This window comes from Parasteatoda tepidariorum, chromosome 2, assembly GCF_043381705.1.
Source record: "Parasteatoda tepidariorum isolate YZ-2023 chromosome 2, CAS_Ptep_4.0, whole genome shotgun sequence".
Taxonomy (NCBI): Eukaryota; Metazoa; Arthropoda; class Arachnida; order Araneae; family Theridiidae; genus Parasteatoda; species Parasteatoda tepidariorum.
The window spans coordinates 58,364,602-58,386,510 of NC_092205.1; the positions used below are offsets into that span (position 1 = coordinate 58,364,602).

General features: G+C 31.0%; 1 protein-coding gene across 1 annotated transcript in view; it reads left to right on the plus strand.

The window, feature by feature from the left end:
• The window catches only part of LOC107437276 (death-associated protein kinase 1), a 105,414-nt gene extending 87,884 nt beyond the window's left edge, over positions 1-17,530 (plus strand). The window contains exons 14-20 of the mRNA XM_071177634.1: positions 67-261; positions 1,890-2,152; positions 5,181-5,369; positions 9,537-9,719; positions 10,895-11,101; positions 13,882-14,054; positions 15,399-17,530. Coding sequence (XP_071033735.1) covers positions 67-261; positions 1,890-2,152; positions 5,181-5,369; positions 9,537-9,719; positions 10,895-11,101; positions 13,882-14,054; positions 15,399-16,077 — 1,889 coding nt within the window. The 3' untranslated portion in view covers positions 16,078-17,530. The remainder of the gene's footprint in view (positions 1-66; positions 262-1,889; positions 2,153-5,180; positions 5,370-9,536; positions 9,720-10,894; positions 11,102-13,881; positions 14,055-15,398) is intronic.
• The last annotated feature ends 4,379 nt before the right edge of the window (positions 17,531-21,909 follow it).

Below are 21,909 nucleotides of genomic sequence, written 5' to 3' on the forward strand. Positions count from 1 at the left end.
ACTTTTTTCCCTTTAAAGAAAAATTTTAATGACTTTTGTATTTTATACAGAATTTCTTTGTTACAGGTGTTGGTGATTTGAGTCTGTGGGAGTTCTCGGGACACGAGCCATACTATTTAGTCTACGACAGGTTTCTGGGGAATTGCCATTGCATCCACGCCGTTGTGTTTTCGTTAAGTGAGCCTTTTGATGTTCAACTGCAGCAAGTTATGTTTTGGCTGTCATTTCTGCAAGCAAGAATACCACCCCAAGAACCTCTCGGTAAATATTAATCATATCCTTTTTAATTTTCTGAAGCTTTTGATAGCTGTGAGAAATAATGGATGAGAAAGGTTATTTTACTTTTAAGTCACATTAAAAATGTTGTGTGCTGCATTTATAAATTTTCATTGGTGAATTTACTTTTTTCGTCAACCAATTTCACAAGATACTCAGCTGATGTTTATCGATTGTATCCTATAATTTATAGCAAAAGAGTTGTGATTTTTAAAATCACCCGTCATCTTACAACCTTCCGCAATCAGTTCCTGAATCTGTTTTTAAAAGTATGCTTTAAAGTAGAAATTAGTGTTGTAAAATACAGGTAAGAAATAATGTTAAAAAATTGTTTATTTAGTCTTTTTTTCAAATGAAGTGAATGTGTTGAAACTAAACATAAGATGCATTTTACCTCCAAATATTTGTATTTTTAGGTATATTTAAGCTAAATCGAATTTAAGAGTAATTATAAAATAAATTAAAACTCGTAAGAATTATGTTAAATAATGGGTTATCAAACTTACTTAAAAATTCTATTAAAAATTATATACTTGCTATTGAATAACGCTGGCTGAAATCACAATTCTCGCTACCAAAACTATAGATAGATTGAGCTATAAAAGTGGTATGGTATTTCATTTACTAATAGTCTTTTGGTGTAAGTATTCTTATAGCTTACAACTTTTCAAATATGTATCAGACCTAAATTTAAAGCCTAAATTTACATAATCAAAAAATTGTGGCCCGCAGTTATAAAATTCGTCTGTATAAAGAAAATTCCTTGTAAAAAATAGTTTTTAATAATTATTTATTATTCTGTTTTATCATTTTATTCAATAATTATCGATAAAAAAATTTATTGTAAGGTCTAAAACAATTTTAAGATAATTTTATGAGATAGAATACCAAATTTGAACGAAATCGGTCGAATAATTCCTGAGAAATCGACTTTTAATTGTATAACTTCTTTAAAATTCGATTTCTCTATTCGACCTAATTAGCACTAACTAGTACTAAGGGATGTCACCCCTTCGAACCATTAAGATTGAATCCTTGTACATGAAAATCCAATCATTAGATCAAATGTTATTCAGGGGGATAAGTTATTGTTTTTTTTTTTAGTCCACTGTTATACAGTTTATTTATATGAAGAATCTAATCATTTATATCATTCAATTTTTCTTTTTCATCATTTCAAACCCATCACTTGTTTTCTGAAGAAGAAAAAAACACGTCCTCTTTACATAGCTAGATATAAATTGGTTAAAAGAAGGCACCATAAATGACGTTTTGAAACAGTACAAAATTTCGGATTTATAAACATGTTACATTTAAGTCTTTGGAATCTTTTAATTTTTTTTCAACCAGATCATCAAACAAGACTGTTTTGAATAGCAAAATTTGCTTGGTAAGAATTTATTTGCATCCACTATATTTTCTGAATATTTTTGTTTTTAATATCATTAAAGTACGATCTAGATCATTCTTCCACTAAAGTCTTAAATTATGTTGCAAAATTCAACTTAATTTATAAATTCTGGTGTATTTCTTTTTATATGCTTTCGAAATAAAATCATCTTTGACCCATTCAATGGAGGATTCTGTATAAATAAAATCTCCTTCATTCGCAGGTCCTTTTGGTAAAAGCAGATCTCCAACAAAAGTATTCCTTGTCGCTACCCATGCCGATACAGCTAATTGCCAGAGGAACAACATGACGAATGAATACGTGAGCACAGAGGCAGATGCAATTTTGGAAGCAGCGCTCCTGAGGTTCAAGCACGTGTTCGACATCCATGACGTTATCTACGTGATGGATGCACACGTGGTTGGTTCACAAGCCATGAAGTCACTCAAGCAATACATCACAAATTGCAAAAATGCAATAGTGCAGGTGAATATACCAGATTAAGAAAAGTATTGTATAAGCGTCGGTTATTTGATTGAAAGAAAAAAAAACCTTCTTTGGATGTTTTGATGGATGCAGTTTTTATTAAACTTTTCAATCATTTTGCTTATTAAACAGGATTGAGTGTAACATTTAATGACATAAAGAGCCAGAATCGGCTATACGGTACCAAGGTTATTAAGTATTCTATGGAGGGGATGAGTTCTGTTAAATTAAATTATTATATAGAAGTTTGAGTTAGATGGGGGGGGGGAAACGTAGTTAAGATTATATTAGTTTCAAAATATCTTGATCTGCTTAATTTCGATAAAGTTGTGAAAAAATGTGGTTAACTATTTTGCCGTGCAATTGAAAATCAAAGTAAGAGACAAAAAATACAAAATTGAAATGTTCATATATTTGGCATATTTTTGTGGAAAGCTACATGTATTTACATTGCAAGAAAAAAATTTCAAAAATAAATTTTGTTTTATCAGTTTTTTTGATATTCTATTTTAACATTCACAGCATTGGCAATAAAAGAAAAATAATTGTCAAGCCACTTTTCTCGGTATCTATCGTGAAGCACTTACGTGGTTTTCTTCAATTGCACGGCAGCATTATCAAGTGGCAAACTGTTTTTAAATTTTTGAGTGTCCCTATTATTAAAAGTAACGGAAGGAAATAATATTTATTTACAGATTTTGAAAACCTTATGAAAAACAATATCTTATAAAATATCATCCCTTAAATTCCGATAGTTTATGGCCAATATTTATTTACTTATAGATTAATTCTTTAAAAAAACGCACAAATGATTAAGCTGTAACTTTTTTTTTCTTCTCAATCGCTCTTAGAACTACTTTGATACGATTAAAACTCTTATCGATATTTAATTCAAGAAGTATACCAAATGAAGAAAAAAAAGAAATTAGCGTAAGAAATCAGTTTCCGAATTCCCGGCACCAAACGAAAAAGAAAAACTGAGCTTATAATGTTCTTGGAAAAGCTATAAATGCAAAATAATTCCATTTCTAAATATTGCTATTATTACTTTTGTAAACAGATATTTTTTATAGAAATTAACTTTTTTAAACAAATTATTAACAGCGCAGTGTCAAGAAGTTAAAATGGTAATACTCTCCATTTACAAAATATAATTTGAGTTTCGTTTTTTTTTCAGGATCTGCCAAAACATACTGGATTTTTAGAATCGATGCTAGTCCACCTCCAAAAATGNTCTGAAGGCTTTTGTTTTTAAGATCATTAAAGTACGATCTAGATCATTCTTCAACTATAGTCTTGAATTATGTTGCAAAATTCAAATTAATTTATAAATTCTGGTATATTTCTTTTAACATGCTTTCAAAATAAAATCATCTTTGACCCATTCAATGGAGGATTCCGTATAAATAAAATCTCCTTCATTCGCAGGTCCTTTTGGTAAAAGCAGATCTCCAACAAAAGTATTCCTTGTCGCTACCCATGCCGATACAGCTAATTGCCAGAGGAACAACATGACGAATGAGTACGTGAGCACAGAGGCAGATGCAATTTTGGAAGCAGCGCTCCTGAGGTTCAAGCACGTGTTCGACATCCATGACGTTATCTACGTGATGGATGCACACGTGGTTGGTTCACAAGCCATGAAGTCACTCAAGCAATACATCACAAATTGCAAAAATGCAATAGTGCAGGTGAATATACCAGATTAAGAAAAGTATTGTATAAGCGTCGGTTATTTGATTGAAAGAAAAAAACTTCTTTGGATGTTTTGATGGATGCAGTTTTTATTAAACTTTTCAATCATTTTGCTTATTAAACAGGATTGAATATAACATTTAATGACATAAAGAGCCAGAATCGGTTATACGGCACCAAGCTTATTACGTATTCTAGTTCAGTTAAATAAAATTATTCTATAGAAGTATGAGTTAGATGAAAAAAAAGTAGTTAAGATTATATTAGTTTCAAAACATCTTGATCTGCTTAATTTCGATAAAGTTGCGAACAAATGTGGTTAACTATTTTGGCGTGCAATTGAAAATCAAAGTAAGCGACAAAAAATACAAAATTGAAATGTTCATATATTTGGCATATTTTTGTGGCAAGCTACATGTGTTATATTGCAAGAAAAAAATTTCAAAAATAAATTTTGTTTCATCAGTTTTTTTGATATTCTATTTTAACATTCATAGCATTGGCAATAAAAGGAAAATAATTGTCAAGCCACTTTTCTCGGAATCAATCGTGAAGCCCTTACGTGGTTTTCTTCAATTGCACGGCAGCATTATCAAAGGGCAAACTGTTTTTAAATTTTTGAGTGTCACTATTATTAAAAGTAACGGAAGGAAATAATATTTATTTACAGATTTTGAAACCTCATGAAAAACAATATCTTATAAAATATCATCCCTTAAACTTCAATAGTTTATGACCAATAATTTACTTATAGACTTATTCTTAAAAAAAAAAAAATTAAGAAAAAAACGCACAAATGCTTAAACTATAGCTTATCTTTCTTCTTAATATCTCCTCTTATAATTCAGCTGAAATTTTACGAGTACTTCAGACAATGTCTATCGTCAAAAATGTTTATTGTGAGTACTTCCGATAACATCTATGTACGAGTTGGTCTTTGCTTTTGAAAGGACGATGAATTTAACATCAATCCCTTGGTAGCTCTTAGAACTACTTTGATCCGATTAAAACCCTTATCGACATTTAATTAAAAAAGTATACTAACTGAAAAAAAAAGAAATCAGCCTGACGAATATATGTTAAAATAATCAGTTTCCAAATTTCCGGCACCAAACGAAAAAGAAAAAACTAGACCTATGATATTCTTGGAAAGTCTGTAAATGCAAAATAATTCCATATCTAAATATTGCTATAAATACTTTCAAAAACAGATTATTTTTTTTTATCGAAATTAACTTTTTTAAGCAAATTATTAACAATACAGTATAAAAAAGTTAAAATGGTAGTACTCTCCATTTACAAAGTATAATATGAGTTTCGTTTTTTCTTCCAGGATCTGCCAAAACATACTGGATTATTAGAATCGATGCTAGTCCACCTCCAAAAATGGCGCCAAAGTTCAACTAATTTTCCAGTTATGTCCCATCAGCAATTCTGTGATTTAGTGCACTCCCAAGTCAATCCTCTGGCTAACATCGAACATATTAAAATTATGATTGATCAACTGCAGCTAATGGGAGAGGTAAATAAAATACAATATTTGAAGGCTTTGTTTGAATAATGAGTCAACTTCCCTTCATTTTCAGATACAGAATCAACAATTTTACTGAGTGATAATTTGCTTTTGCATATGTAATTTTAAATAAACTCAGACTAATGAAGAAATCTCACCTTTTTTATTCTTTCTTATCTTAAGGTCAAATCCTCATAATATCTTATTTGTGGTTGCTTTTTGAAACTTACAAAAATATCACCTACTATAATCAAATTTGGTATTAAAAATCATATAGTTAAAAATTTTCATTTGCAGGAAGCAAAGAAAGTGAACACCATAAATAACTTTTGATTTAATGCTCGGATTTTCACGTACTAGTACTCAATCCTAAATAACTTAAACTTAAATATCCTAATTAATTAGTGTTGATATTTTAAGTTGAGAAATCGACGCAAAAACATACTTTTTCTGAATAAACATACCTCTTTCTCGACGGATTCAGATTCTTGACACCAAAAATATGAGCGAGGGGAGCCACAATTTGGAAAATAGTTTAAATAGTTTTATAAGAAGAGTAGTCAGAAGTTTAATGTTAATTTTCCTTTGTGAGAATTTCGCCTTGTCTCGAATCAAGAAAATTCATTTAACTAAAGTTAATTCCGCGTAAAAAAATATTATTTAATAATAATATAATTTTTTTTATTCTTTATTTTAATAATAGCAAATAAATTTTTGCAAGGTATTCAAATTTTGACATCATTTCAAAGAATCTAATCTTAAATGACAAAATTTATGCTCTGAATAGCTTGTCTGAGTTATAAAAATTTTAAAAGTTCGTACATTTAAAATTTGATTTTTTAAGAAATATCCTACCGATTTTGTGTTTAGTTAGTTTCGTGTCCTACCGATTTTGTGTTTAGTTATTTAAAATTGCTTTTGTTTTTTTAACTGGTGTCAAAAATTTTAGAACTTAAAATTCAAAACATTTTCAATTATAATTAAATAAAATAGCAAAAACTAATTTATGTAAACCATTTTTCTCATGAAGTTATCTTTGGAAACATTTTTTATTATTGTATCCAATAAAATTTCGATTCCCTTCCGAAAAAGTTCTCAAGATATAGTGAAATACAGTAGAACTCCAATTATCCGAACTTCAACTTTCCGAATCGCTTTCAGAATTCCTATGGGAATATGAAAATATAGTAAAAAGATAAGTTTCTCTTTATTTTTCTTTTTTTATATGAATAAAATAAAATTTTAGTAAAGCCAAGAAAAGATTTATGCAGAGAAAGTTTACAGGATAGGACAAAGATTTGTGGAAAAGCTAAGATCTTAGCTGAAAAGCTGGATTATTTATCTTTCAAAGCAAGTAATGTCTGGCTAAGGAATTTTAAGTCTAGACATGGTATTCGTGAACTAGATTTAAGTGGTGAAAAGTTATCAGCAGACTCCAAAGTTTCTGACGAGTTTATTGAAAAATTTAAAGTTATAGCAGCCTCTTACGATTCCGACTTCTTATACAACGCCGATGAGACTTGTCTAATATGGAAAGCTTTACCCAAAACCACTTTAGCCTCTAAAAGAGAGTGCAGTGCCAAAGCCTCCTAGTGCTCCAGGGCATAAAGCTAGTAAAGACAGCGTTACTGTGCTTAACTGCCCGAACTCAACTGGGAGCCATAAAATACCCCTTCTGTTTGTAGGGAAGTCAAAACGCCCAAGAGCATTTAAAAATGTCAAAAAACTTCCCCTATTTTATAAAAACCAATACAAAGCTTGGATGACTGCAGCACTGTTTACAGAGTGATACGATGAAATTTTCATTCCTGAAGTGAAAAAAAGCCAAAAATCTGTTGGAAGTCCTGTGCTTTTGATTGTTGATAATGCACCAACTCATCCCACAGAAGAATTGTTGAAATCCTTAAGAATCCTTGAAATTCTTAAGAATCCTTAGAAGAAATCCTTAAAAGCATTTTTTCTCCTCATTTCCACTATACATACAGTAATTATTTAAAATATGCATTTTTTTAAAAAAAAATCCAATTATCCGAATGGGGTCCGGTCTCAATTGATTCGAAAAATTGGAGTTCTACTGTACATGAAAAGGGAAATTAATATTGAAGGGTCCAAATTTTCGCCAGCTCTCCTGACCAAACTCGTGGGACTACATTATTTTATTAAAAACTTCATTCGCTTCAAAAATATACAAATTGGAAATAACAGTCGACCTTTCCAATTTGTATATTTTTGAAGCTTTTAATCAAGTAATATCTTACGCTTTAGCTTATTGGGTTTATTTATTTAATAGTGGTGCTATATTTCCCAGATAGTGACTAGAAGTTAAGATTCCAAATCCGTTAAGAAAAAAACGTTTGTTTATTTAGAGAGAAAAAAAAATTTCTGCTTGATTTAGTAACTTAAATTATCGTCTGAACTAATTAATTCATATAACTAAGGTTAGGTCCTAGAACCACTAAAATTGAGCATTAATGCGTTAAAATCTGAGCTTTACATCAAAAGTTTTTCAAGTTATTTAGTTTTTTGCCCTGTATACTTGTACATAATTCATGTTTAAATGTGTTATTACAAAGTTTGATTAAAATAGTTTAATCTATTTTTGAAAATATTTTTAATTTAAATTTATTGCAACAATAAATAATTAATAATTCAACTTTAACGTTCATAAAAAAATAAACTAAAATAAACTTGTATTCTGAACGATACAAGAACTCTGTGTATAATATTTACAAGTGTGTGACAAGTGTAATATTTATGAATATCCCAATATCCAAACATTGGATTGTCTGAAAAGCTCGTGCCGATTTTGGAAAAAAAATTAAAACGCAGCACATTTAAATTTTGAATAAAGTTATTATATTATAATATAAATGCAGTTACATTCCTTGTACATTTTAGTCAACTTGAAATTTCAATCTGAGTAAAAATTCTAAGGTTTTTCTGCGAACCTTTTCTATGTGTGTCATCACACAAAAGTTGAAGGCGGGGAATAATTACAGGAATTAATTAGGCATGGTTTTTTATCAAGGAATTTTATAGCAATTATCGAAATAGTTGGTAATCTGAAGGTAAATAGTTTTATGAATATGGAGGGTGGGGTGAAACATCCCAATCGAGCTCTAACATCGTTTGTCGAGTATCATAGACAAATTCAATTCTTTATTTCTGGACGCTTTTGTTCATTGTCTTTAATATCATCCGAGTGGAAGAAATACTTTTTCAAATTCCGTAATTAAGAACATGCCCTACGTATATTGTTTTTTTTCAATCATTCTGATATATTTAGATTTGCTCATACATCACTGACTAGCAAAAGTCGGCACATACTTTTCAGATAATACAAGAGCATTAAATATTTAATTTGAATTCAAAAAGCGTTGATTGCTCCTGAGAAATTGAATTTTAAGTATACGACTTTTATTTGTCAGAAACTATTCGACCGATTTTGCTCATATTCGGTATTTTGCCATGTGAAATTACATTAAACTGTATACCTTGCCATTCAAAATTTTTTCGACTATTATTAAATAAAATTGTAAAAATTAATAAATGTTTACTAAAATTTATTTTTTTCATGGAAATTATCTTTGGATAAAAGAATTTTATAATTGTTGGCAAAAATTTTTAAATTCGCCTAAAATAGTTCTCGAGATACGGTGAAATACTTGAAATGTAAAATTATTATTAAGGGGTCCAAACTTTGGATTGCTCTCCTGACCAAACTACGGAGGCCATATGTCCCAGAATGCTGCTACCTGCTACAATTTAATGGTCAAAAATCCAAATCCATCACAAAAAGGTGTTTTTATTTAGAGAAAGAACATATTTGAGCCAGATTTCGTTACTTGAAGTATCGCTTGCACTAATTAATTGGCATATTTGAGGTCATTCTCTCGAACCATTAAGATTGAGTCCTAGAACGTGAAGATCCGTTCATTAGATCAAAAGTTATTCGAAGTAGTCCGTTTATTTATTTATTTATTTTTTGAGCACTGTACTTTATTTCAAAAGTAAACACTTGGTTAAAACTACTCTATTGTTTGCATTTTTAAAATTCAAAATAAAACTATTAGATTACATTGGTGAAAAACTAAAATGTTATTAGCAATGACTTATTAGAGCATTTCTGTAATTGTTTGTTTAATCCTGATTTTTCGCATTTATTTTTTCCGATAGTTGTTATTTTTGAGGCTGGAAACACAAGACCTTATAGTGCTATATCCAAGATGGCTGTGCGTCGACATTATTGGCCACATGCTTTCGCAAGAACATTTAGAAACAGCTAAAATAACTGGAACGTATACCGTAGATGACATCCAGTTACTCTTTCCAGATACAGATGCTTTGGATCTTTTACAAGTAATATAAACGTTTAATGTTCTTTACCTTTGAAGCATGTTGAGTCATAATTGCAATATAAATATTTAAAATAAGTTTTGGTTGAAACACGTTTTTGTTTTAAGCCAATTTAAACGACATAAAAAGCACAATCTAAAATTACACACTGCTAACGAAAAATATGAAGAATGTTCCGTAATAACCTCCCTGAATATGTATCTAATATATGTTTTAAATCTCTAATTAGAAATGAAATTATATCAATATTGCATACCTATCAAAATTATATACTATTTGCGCAAAAAAGACAACATTATTTTTTAGATTTTAACCTCTCAAATCACTCTTAAGAAATACGGGATTAAAAACATCAAAGCCAGTTATTCACCTTCTTTAATATATATCTATGTTTTAAATCTCTTAATTAGAAATGAAATTAAATCAAAATTGCATACCTATCAAAATTATATACTTTTTAAGCAAAAAAAAATCCTTTTTGGATTTTAATCTGTCAAATCACTATTAAGAAATACAAGATTAAAAACATCAAAGCCAGTTTGATTGCCGAAAAAAATTCAAGTGTATGTCTAATAACCGCTTCTTATCTCCTCTTTTTTTCCACCGGCAGCCAAACAGGCTTTGATTTTTCTATCACACTTTCCTCATTGTGATTAAGCAAATTTCTAAGACGTTTTATTTTCTTCTAACTATTAAATATAAATTTGTTGTCCATAAATATTGGAAAAATTGACTCTTGCAAGCTGCCGACATCATTTGTTAGACTTATTTCAGTTAAATTTGTTGATATCAGTGATATTTTCCCATTAGCTTACATAATTCTGGTTTCATTTTTGCAAGAAATGTTTTTTTTCCTACGCCCACCTGGGAAATGATCTTTCGTCAACATCTGTAGGATAGATTTGTTGGCCACTCTTTCAGGGGTACCATATTAAGTGGACCAACATTGCTCCCATAGTAAGGACATATACTACAGCGAATAAAAGAACATCCATGTCTTGCCCGGGATTCTAATCCAGAACCTTTGTGATGCAAAGCCAGTTACCTGACACATACACAGGCCGGTCGGCTTTTTGAAAGGAATGTAAAAACATACATTTAGGACGGCAATTACGGAACACCCTGTGTTCAAAATTTTCCCTTGTCTATTTCCTATTAAATTGTTTTGTGTTCTGCAGGTGTTAGAATCTCTACAATTATGTACGCAATGTGACAGCAACGGAGACATTGAGTACGAGTTCCCGTGTTTCAACATGCTCGATTCCCAGGATTATTTGTGGGAGAAGGGAGATCTTCGATACACCAACGCTGTTTACGGAGGAGTGCGGATACAGAGTTGGCCAGCCGATAAACATCTTTTGAAGTGCGTTATTCCTAGATTGCAGGTAACATTCACCTTTTGAAAATAGTTTGAAATTCTTTAAATTCATAGATCTCAAAGTGATTGATAACTTGTAGAAGAAAATTGAACTAAATATAAAAAATGTTCGTCACGCTTTTAAAGTTTGGATCATTCATTAGTGTCTCAACAAGGGAGCCGGCAGAATAATATAAAAGGCAACAAACTAACCTCTAACAAACAAACAAAAAATACCCCCCCCCCAAAAAGAAAATTACAAATATTCTGTTATTACATTTTGTTTTGTTATTACATATACTTTCATTTGTTAATTTTTTTCAAGATTTCTTCGTTGTTAACAAGATATTTAAAAAAAAAAGTACGAATTTGCAAATTTTGCCACGAGAAACTGTATTGATGGCGCTGGCATAGCTACTGACTTTGAAACACAAATAAATACAAACAGTAGTTTCGTATACTAACGTGTTTGTGCACGCTTAACATTGGTATTTATTGTGTTGATGAAGTTTTACTGTTGTGAGAAGTGAGTTTGTGCTATACACCTTTGTTAAACTAAATAACTAATAGAAGATATAATATTATTTATATTTTATTAAATGAAATTTAAAAATATCGCTTAGATATCTGCCCAAGAAAAAAATCTTGTTTTGACAGTTTATATAAAAAATAACTTTCGGGTGATCGACTTATGAATATATTTTACAAATTGACTGCATTCAATTGACAGCAAACAAGACGATTACAATTCTTGTTTGATTAAACAATTTTTTAATTGTTATGCATCAATAATTACTTAATTATTTGTTTTTTAATAAAAAATTGTATAATTTTTTTTTCTGTATCTCTTTAATTGTTTAAAAAAAGCCTCACANCGTAGGGACCGAGGGTGTGCGGTATGGGTCCTCGTTAAACTGTTCTACCGTAAAGTGCTCGACTTCGCGAGCAGGACGTCGGGCTACCAAAGCAGAGGAGCCATCCCCTCTGCAGAGGATCAAAATTGCGATGGCATGTCTTCGGATCATCCTCAGGGATGTTTCCCAGACCGTCGCCAATAGCCCATTGTGCAGCTCTAGTGCGGCGTATATGAACTACAACAACAACTACAACAATACTATATCATTTAGAATGAATTGACACGCTGCGGAAAATATTGATTTAAAGTTTCTTCAACCAACGTAACCTGTCAACGATTTTTGTAAATAATTTTAAAATTTGATACAAATAAAACTGGTTCCTAAACAAGACGCAGCAAATTATACATGTCTATCTTCTTCCGGTTTATTTTAATGGATTTTTCAAATCATCGGTCATTCTTGGATCACTCGGTATTTGCCATCTATGAAAGGTGCTTAGTGTCAGTTTTTACATTGAAAATCTTGGTAATTTATAATGATGAAATAAATGAATTTTCTTAAACTCTTCATCATAGTTGTTGAACTACCGATTTACGTAATGTAGTTGAGACACTGCATATATCCTTGATTTTTTTTTTAAATCAAACGTGACAGATACTATACAGATAGATACACGACAGATAGATACGCGACAGATTTTAAGATAGTGACCAACTGTGTTTGCAAAGTGTTTTTTAACGTATTATTGCGACGGTTGCATTCATAAGCGTTATCGCTGCGAAATGTTTATTAGAATAATATAAAAATCCAGTTATTAGAACAATCCAAATACGACAATCAATGAGAGTCGAACCTTCTAACCTATGATCAGTTTACAGTTGATGATATTTTCATATATGAGAGTCTGATTAATGATATAAAGGACAGTCAAAGAAGGATTTGAACCAATCTAAAGAGGTAAGGGCCAATCATGGTTTTCGATATTAACTCTAGCTTATTTAGGAAAATTTAAAGATTGAGATAAAGATTATTAAGATTAAACAGAGAGAGAGAGAGAAAGATTTTATTTTAATTTTATAACCGTCGCTGAACAGCAGACCCAATTTTATGGGTTTATGACTACTAATGTCCAACTCAGTAGCCTTGTAATTTTAAACCCAATTCAGAAGACAAGGTAACTCCTGGATCGAGTATTGGGAGAAATTTGCTTTCGTGGAGGACTTTTTCATGGAACTAATACCCATTTGCGTTACATGGAGAGGAAGACCACCAAAACCTCCCACGGTTAGCCTGACGGCAAGGGGACTCTAAACCATGATCCGTCTACCACTCAGGATATTTCAAGTCAGCACTGTGGTCGGTGCAAGCTGGATGCGGAATTCATATCGACTGGGATTCGAACCCGGTTCGCTTCATTGGAAATCGAACGCTCTATCCCCTGGGCCATCGGGGCTCAAGATTAAAGATTGAGAGTGAAATTTATTTTAATTGCAATAGTAAGCCAGGAGCCGTGGTGACTTAAGGAATAGAGCGTTCGCCTCCCAATGAGGTGAACCGGGTTCAAGTTCCAGCCATGGCTGGTCGACACGAATTCCGTACTCGACTAGCACCGACCACAGTGCAGATGTGAAATATCTTCAATGTAGACGGATCATGGGTTAGACTCTTCTTGCCGTCAGGCTAACTGTGGGAGGTTTTCGCAGTTTCCCTCTCCATGTAACGCAAATGCGGGTTAGTTCCATCAAAAAGTGCTCCACGAAGGGAAGTTTATCCCTATACAGGAGCTCCCTTGTCTTCTGGATTGGGTTCAAAATTAAAAGGCTGCGGGGTTGAACATTGGAAATGATAAACCTGAAAATTTAATCGGCTGTTCAACGACTGTTATAAAATAGTTACTGGTTTTCGAATGTTAAATTAAATCATTAAGTTGAAATGACATTATTTTTTGCAGGTTCAGTTAAGAAGGTACTCTCAGAATCATGTTTCCACTGATTGCACTTTACAGCAGTGGAGACAGGGTAGTAATTTCATGTGCAGCAGTATCCAAGGACAAATCACTCTGGGAGAATTCGGTGAATCTGTAGATGTCAAAGTGAGAGCCCCTTCCTTCATGAGAGTAGAAAGGTAAATCACAACACAAAATATTATAAGGTTGTTTTTTTTTCTATTGCTTGATATTGAAGAGCTAAGTGACGTAAGACATTTTAGTAACTTAACTTCAAAATTTACCTAAATGTATTTTTTTTTTTTTTTTTTTTTTTTTTAAGCTTCCAATTCGTATAATATGTAAATCTTTAACACTCGTTGTATCATTCTTATCTTTTAACTTTTTAACTTGATGCCAAAAGAGAGACTTTGTAAGGTTACTCGTCGACTGTTTGTTGCTGAACCCTTCAGTCGGATTATTTTTTTAAACTGCAAGATGTTCCCTTCATTTGGAATATGTCCTATAGCTTCAATACATACCCTTCAGTCGGAATATGCCGTGTAGCTTCAAGATGTCCCTTTTGGAGACAAATTGCGTCTTCATCATCAAATAAAACAAAAATCCTGTAAATTCGATAAATAATTATTAAGTTAATAAGCATTAAAATGGATGGGCTAAATGCACTTAGAACCTTCTTCCACTCCAAAAACATCTAAAGTCCATGACTTCAACTACTGAGATGGGTAAAATGTAATGACTTATAAGATGAATCAATACTGTATTCTTCAATGAGGCTAAAATAAGATATTATTTGCCACGTGGAACCTTCTTTCACTGAGCTCTTCAATCATTCTTTGTTGTTAGAAAATCTCATCAAAGTATAATTCCCATTTATTTTATGTATACCGATGCCTAGCATGTCGATAGAGTGCAATGCAGGTGTCGAAAGATCCCGGGGCTTTGATTGCTATTTCTCCTAAAATGATCACATATAACATCCAATATTTTAATATTTTTGAGTAATTTTTAGACATAATTTTTAAACGAAATCTACTGAATCACTACTAAGGAAGTCATAGCTGAAAAATCTAAACCAGTTTTATTAGCTAATGATATTTAAGGGTGATTCTAATAATCACCTATTCAAACCGTATAATATTACCGAATGTCAGTTCATATTTATATACGATCTATTAAATTAAAATTAATATTCTTTAACCAAACAGTTTTTCACTTGAAATTTTTTTTTTAAATTAAACGTAAAGGAATACGTAGTGTCTATTAAACTAGCTAAACTCGTTTACTCCATTACAAAATTGTTTTAAGAAAGTTCGACAAAGGTATGCGCTATTTTCTTTTCATTCACTTATAAAATTTCCATGTTTCCTAAAAAAATAATAAAGAGTAAACATTAAATTTATTAAACTAAAAACCTAAATAAAAATGTTAGCAATTTCGATTAGACTCTTGCATTACTTCATAATAAAAAGCAATCTACGAAAATCATTGTAATTTCATTAAAATTCTTTCGATTATTTCAGTTTTTACTTCCTGTCCAGTCTTCTGGGAGTCATTGATCAAACACTAACTGAAATGTGCCCTGGTCTCCTCTGCGAAAGACACGCCATCAGCCCTACTCATTTGTGCCAACATTTTATTCAGCCAACCAGTCATCTGTCCCACCATCTACTGACCACACTTCTGGAGAACGGCCTAGACGGTACAGTCCGGTCACCAGACGGGTCCTTGACAGAATCCATGGCTGATGTCATCTGCCTTGGATGTCCAGATATTATCGGTTCGACAAATAACACCGGTGGAGTTATTCTAGGGCCACAGCTCCATGCTTCGAATTTACATTTACCTGTACAACAGAAATTGTGCCAGGTGTTGGATCCACCTGAACCTATAGGACGGGACTGGTGTATGCTGGCCGTATTATTTGGACTGACTGACATGTTACCCCACCTGGATCCTGGTGACAACCCTGCTGAAAGCCCAACAGCACGCATAATGCGCGAATGGCTGAAAGAACCATCTAGTTCTATAGAATGTCTTTTGGACAAATTAAAAGAGCTTGGTAGGCACGATGCTGTGGAAATAATAATGAGAACTGCTCCGTTTATCAAAGTATTTCCCGTTGGGGGAGAAGTTTCTAGTGATGATATCAGCATGCTGTGCAGCATGTCACATACGTCAAGTTCAAACATATCACGATAAAACTACGCTTCTAGGCTAGTTCCCATGTGTCATTGAAAAACGCTAAATACAGAAATAATAAAGGGAAATCTGGAATTATTTTTTTCCTTTAATTTTATGTTTAGGCTCAATATGAATATCTGCAATATCCCTCCGAGATGAACTTTACCTACCAACTTGAATTGACTCAAAGAGATAAACTTGAACATTAACATGTAGGCAGGTAAAATAATACTTCGTACATACTTTTTACCCGAAATCTAATGAAGCAAAAACTAAATCAATAGTTTTCTAGTTAGTTGCAAAGGTTTTAGTATGCGTAACGTACAAAAAGTACAAATTTTGATTTATACCTCCATTGGTCTCCAGCCCCCGAGGCGTGGACCACTTCAGGTCCGTGGATCAAATGCCACCGAACTGCCCAAGTTGTATTGAATTATTTCCATTTTAACTTATTGTGGTATATTTCTCGCAAGTTTGTACGACTTTCCATAGGCGAAAGGTTAATCGGGAGCTGAGAAACGTCAGCTAAAGCCACACCAATACCAAGCATTTAATTATACTTTATTTTAAAAGCATGTTTAAATACAGTAAAATTAAAATTATTAAATAAAAACAATCTAAAATATTAACAATCAACAACCAGTCCACGGTGAGAAACACTGCCTATATACACGTCTATGTACTTTTATCTTAACAAGTCTCATGTACTTTTTTACGCTAGATTGTACTAAAAACAAGTTGATAAAACTAATAGTTTAGAAGCTATACGGGCTTTGTGTATAAAAAATATAATTGTTTACTTAGATATTAGAGAGATTTTGCAAAGCGTTATGGTTTCCGCTAACGTTATTTGAGCTTCACAGCGCATACGCGAATTGCACTGAAGAGTAGAAAATAAGGCTAGTGATACGATTAACGTAAAACAAACTTATATGCAAAATCCCTCTATTATCACACATACAATCCTGATTACTTCTGAACTATTAAAATTATCGGCGTGAATTTCGTTTCATTTTATTCATCGTAAAATTTTGCATAGGAAACAATATCTCACATAAGATTCTTCCCTTTTGACCTCTCTCTCATCATAAATTCAAGATGGCAGGTAAAGCTTGTATCGTAGGAGGAATAAATTTCAAATAACCATATTTGACCTAAGCAACTTTTAAAACAATTTCCAGTTTCCCTGTCATTGTTTCCGTATTCAATTGCTTAGAAACTAGCCTATGATGCCAAAGCTAATCTTTGAATTCGATCGGGGAATTTGCTCAATTCTGTCAAGTCAGTATTAAATGTTTTCGGGTATGCAGCTCTTCCATTTGAAGAATCTCTTGAATTTCATGAGCTTAATAAAGAAAATTGTTTATGTATAATTATTTGTTTACTTTCGTATGGTGATCAGAATGTACTGTCACCTACAGCCCTTATAAATCCGTCCAAAACTTGGGTCCATTCCAATTATTAATTCTTGTATTATTTATATAAAGGATAAGGGTTTCGCTTTTTTGCATGATTTCAAATCAATTATTTCTATTTCAAATGCATTTTAAAATGCTTTATAGTTCATAAATAAAAATATATGTCTATAAAAAAAAACTTCTAATCATTTTTACTGATGCGTTACCGCCCCCTTCCCCCCAAAAAACCCACGATTTAAAGACAAAAGTCAAAGGAGAAATGTGTTTGCTGTGATTTGCTTAGGAAACAAGAGATTGTAATCTCCAACTTTCACAATTCGTTAAAAAGTTAGCCAATAGACGGCGCTGCTGATCCAAAGCTATAAATAATATTTTCTATTGTATGTCAGACCATTCTAACTGAAATATTTGAAAGCTCTTCAATCAAGTTTTAATCATTTCTTGAAGTTTTTGCTATAAATGGTGGTTATTTAAGAGCATTGCTTCTGGTTTTCTAAACAAAATGCAGCAATTTGTCCATTTTCTTGTTTCTTAGTTTATTTTTTAAGTCGTCGGTTATTTTAGGGATTTTATGAAAATACATTAACATTGTATAAACATTGTATGAAAGACATAAAAATTCATATTATATCAAAGTTTCTCTTCTTAAGTTGTTTATTAGCAGAAAAAGTAATAATTTTAAAAAAATTAAGGTAAAAAAAAAATTCTGATCATAAACTTCATTTGATTTTGATTACCAATTTTTGTTCCTTGAAAACAGGATTTTAATCTTTATTAAATGCTGTGCAATTTGATAGCATAGTTCAATCTTGATTTTTGTTGAAAATAATTAATTTTCACTTTTATTTTCAATGACTTAATGTAATACTGACAGTAAAAATTACGATAAAATTGTTAAAATATTACACCATATAAATAAATAATTGCGAGCAATATTTAAATTATTATTTTTTATTTAAGGAATTCATACCCTCAAAAATTAAGATTTTTATCTATAATTATTGTCATTCGAAATTAATGAAAATAGTTCTAGCTTTTTCTTGCAAGGTGTAGAAACTATGATATAGTAAGGATTTTTTAAACTTTTTAGTTCAATACTTTCTTGTGTATGATATGTTATCTTATGCTTAAAGACATCAAGATTGTTGCAATTGAAGTACGAGATTTTGCGGATATCATTTCTTGATCACGCTCTGACAAAATCTTACTTATTACTTACAAATTACTGACAAAATATTACTTATCTTACTATATGAGCTTAAAAATCCATTACACATATAATAGGAATTGTATCTGATTTTTCAAAAAATAATCTATAATTAACTAGCATATTTAAGATTCGAATCACATACCATTAAAGCTGCATCTTAGTGCTTGAAAATTCGACTTCTAAATTTAAAGTTATTAAAATAATATTAATATTATTGTGCACTGTACAGTTACAGTACTCTATAAATGAAAACTTCTATTCTTATTTCTTTATCATTTATCTAGACAATAAAAATTTCACTCAACATTTTCTTAAAGTAGTTTAACAATCAGCACTTCAATAGCAACAATCTTCAAAAAATCTACAATGTAATATACAATACAATTAAAAATATTTTTAAAAAATAAATAAATAGTATCAAATAACAACGCATTCAAAAATTGTACAGAAATTTACTTTTTATAAATAAAATATTAATTGTAATTTTACAGATGTATTATTTATGATTCTGCAATTGACTCATATTTTCAATTAGTAGCATTTGCATGTTATGAAATGAAAATCATTTATTGTTATTATTCAAAAAATAAAAATATTTTGTTTTCAAGGCATTGTTTATTCGACTTACAAGTTTTATTCTTAAAATGCTGTTTTTGTCCTACAACTAAATACTAATAATCAATACATGAAAATAATAATGTAAAATGAAAATTTCTAGAACTGAATTTTTCCAGTAGACTGTGAAGGGGATAGCAGTAATTTTATTTTCGTCAGGCCTAAAAAGTTGTGCCTAATTTTCGAAACCAGTGGAAAAGGTGAATTTTAAAAGGTGATAGAATTTCAATTGGAAACAAATATGCACAATGTTTTTCATTTTAAGCGTGAACAAAAATAAAAATTAATTCCATTTTTTCAGTCTGCTTGAAAAGCATAATTTTGAATTCATTTTATTTCTATTTCAGGTTTTGTATTTGTAAAATTTTTTGGTCGAGAAGTCGTTAAAATTTTGATTGGAGTTAAAATTTTGCTTCCGCTATTCGGGCAGTGTATTTGCATCAAGCACATAACTTCAGTGCATAAGTCCTTTTAAAACTCCAGCTAGTCGGAAACAGGACAGCCAGGTGCCTTGGTGGCTAAGGGGATACATCGCTCGCCTCCCAATGAGGAAACCCAGGTTCGAATCCCAGCAGTGACTGGTTGATACGAGTTCTGCTCCCGGCTAGCACCGACCGCCGAAGCTGATGTAAAAGTTTTTACATTACAGTTTTTACATTATTTCTGGGCGCATATTTTATAAAATGTTAATACAGAATTTTATTCCGTTCTTTCCAAATGTACACTGCAGGGGGTCATATATTTATAGAGTTGTTTTATGATTACTTAAATATATGTAACAAAAAAAGATGAACACATATCTCCTTTAATGTACGGAGATGTATATTGACCTATTTTTCAAATTTAAATTTTTTTTTTTTTTGAGCATATGTCGTATGAACTTTTTTTTCTAAATGAACATTCATAGATTTCGATTAGAGAAGGTAAAAAAAAAAACGCATATTTTATTTAATTTTTAGTTTCGATTTGATTATTTTTTATTTAGAAAAAAAAATTATTTAAACGATAATAGATAAAAAGTTAGGAAACAAAGATGATTAGGTGGTTTTTTTCAAAAAACTTTCCCCATCTAGTGCAATTATATGGAATGCTATTACTAATGACAATTACCTGTTCTAAGTAATTTTTTTGTCTTTATCCTCAATCGTGTATTTTTTTTTCTTCTTTTTCTGGTATTTTAATGTCATCTCAAATGTGAAGTAATGGTAACAGTCATCAGTGGCGTGATTTTCAGATTAAATGCCTTACCAGAAAAGATGTATATTATGCAAACTTGTGTTGTTTCAAGATAAGTAAAATACGTCGCAGTGGCTCAGGAGATAGGAGCGTTCGCTTTCCAATGAGGTGATTCAGATTGGAGTCCCAATGGTACTGATCCTGGGTCGCATCGACCTCAGTGCTGACATAAAATATCCTCAGTAGAAGACGTATCATGGGTTGACATCGGGCTAACCTTGACAGGTTTTTTGGATTTTCCTCTGCATATAACGCGATTGCGTGTTTGTTCCATCAGAAAGTCCACCTCGAAGAAAATTTCTTCCAATATTGGACCGAGGAATTCCCTTGTCTTCTGGTTTGGGTTAAAAATTACAAGGCTATGGAAATGAACATTGATAAGCGAAAACTCAAAATTGGGTAGGCTGTTCAATGCCAGTTATAAAAAACAGTTCAGTAATTTATCGAAGCTATTAACTTGTAAAAAACGGCAGAGTTAAAACAAATTTTATTAAAGGAATAATTAATTATATTTTACTCTGAAAATGTTTTTAAAAAAGTAAGTAACTTTTTAGCTTTTTAAAAAAATAAGTAACTTTTTAGCTATTTAAAAAAATAAAGAAGAATCATTTGTTTAGCTTCCATCAGCAAGAAAATGAACGGTATTTATATGTGAACCATTTATACACCAGAATAGAACTACTTACCTGCAATATTAAGTTATCAGTTATCATACCTCTTATATATTATTTGTTAACATTAAAATTTTGATTTTGAGTCCAATTATTAATCGAAAGCTTGAAACTATACATGTAGATCTTTAATTATAGTATAAATTCATCACGTAAAATTAATGCTATTATGGAACATTTTATCGTAAAGACATTTATGCACCATTTAACAATTATTAAACAATGAATAAGTTCTATACATTTTTTGTAATGTTCTATTTTTTTTTATAATAAAATTTATTAAAAAACTTTCGTTCAGTCAACTATGTAATTAAAATAATGAATGCACAATAATTTCAAATTAAAAAAAAAAAAGCTATATTGAGAATTGACTTTTCTCACGATTGCAAATCGTGAGAAAAAAAAATAATTAAAAACCAAAAAAAGATAATTAACGAGTTTATGGTAATCAAAAAATAAAATAAAAATTCAAAATCAAGTTTGTAAATGAAGTTTTAAATCTTGTTCAATCGTAGAGTCGGAAACTAAATCTACTTAAGTAATCTATGTCGGAAACTCATTTATGTAAATAGAAAAGGGAATTTAGGATTTTTTTTTTAAACTGAATAATTTTTAATTTTAATGTAATAAACTATAATCTTCAAGAAACAAGAAACATATACGATTACGAAGCAAACAGTAGGGTTGATTAGTGAAGCGA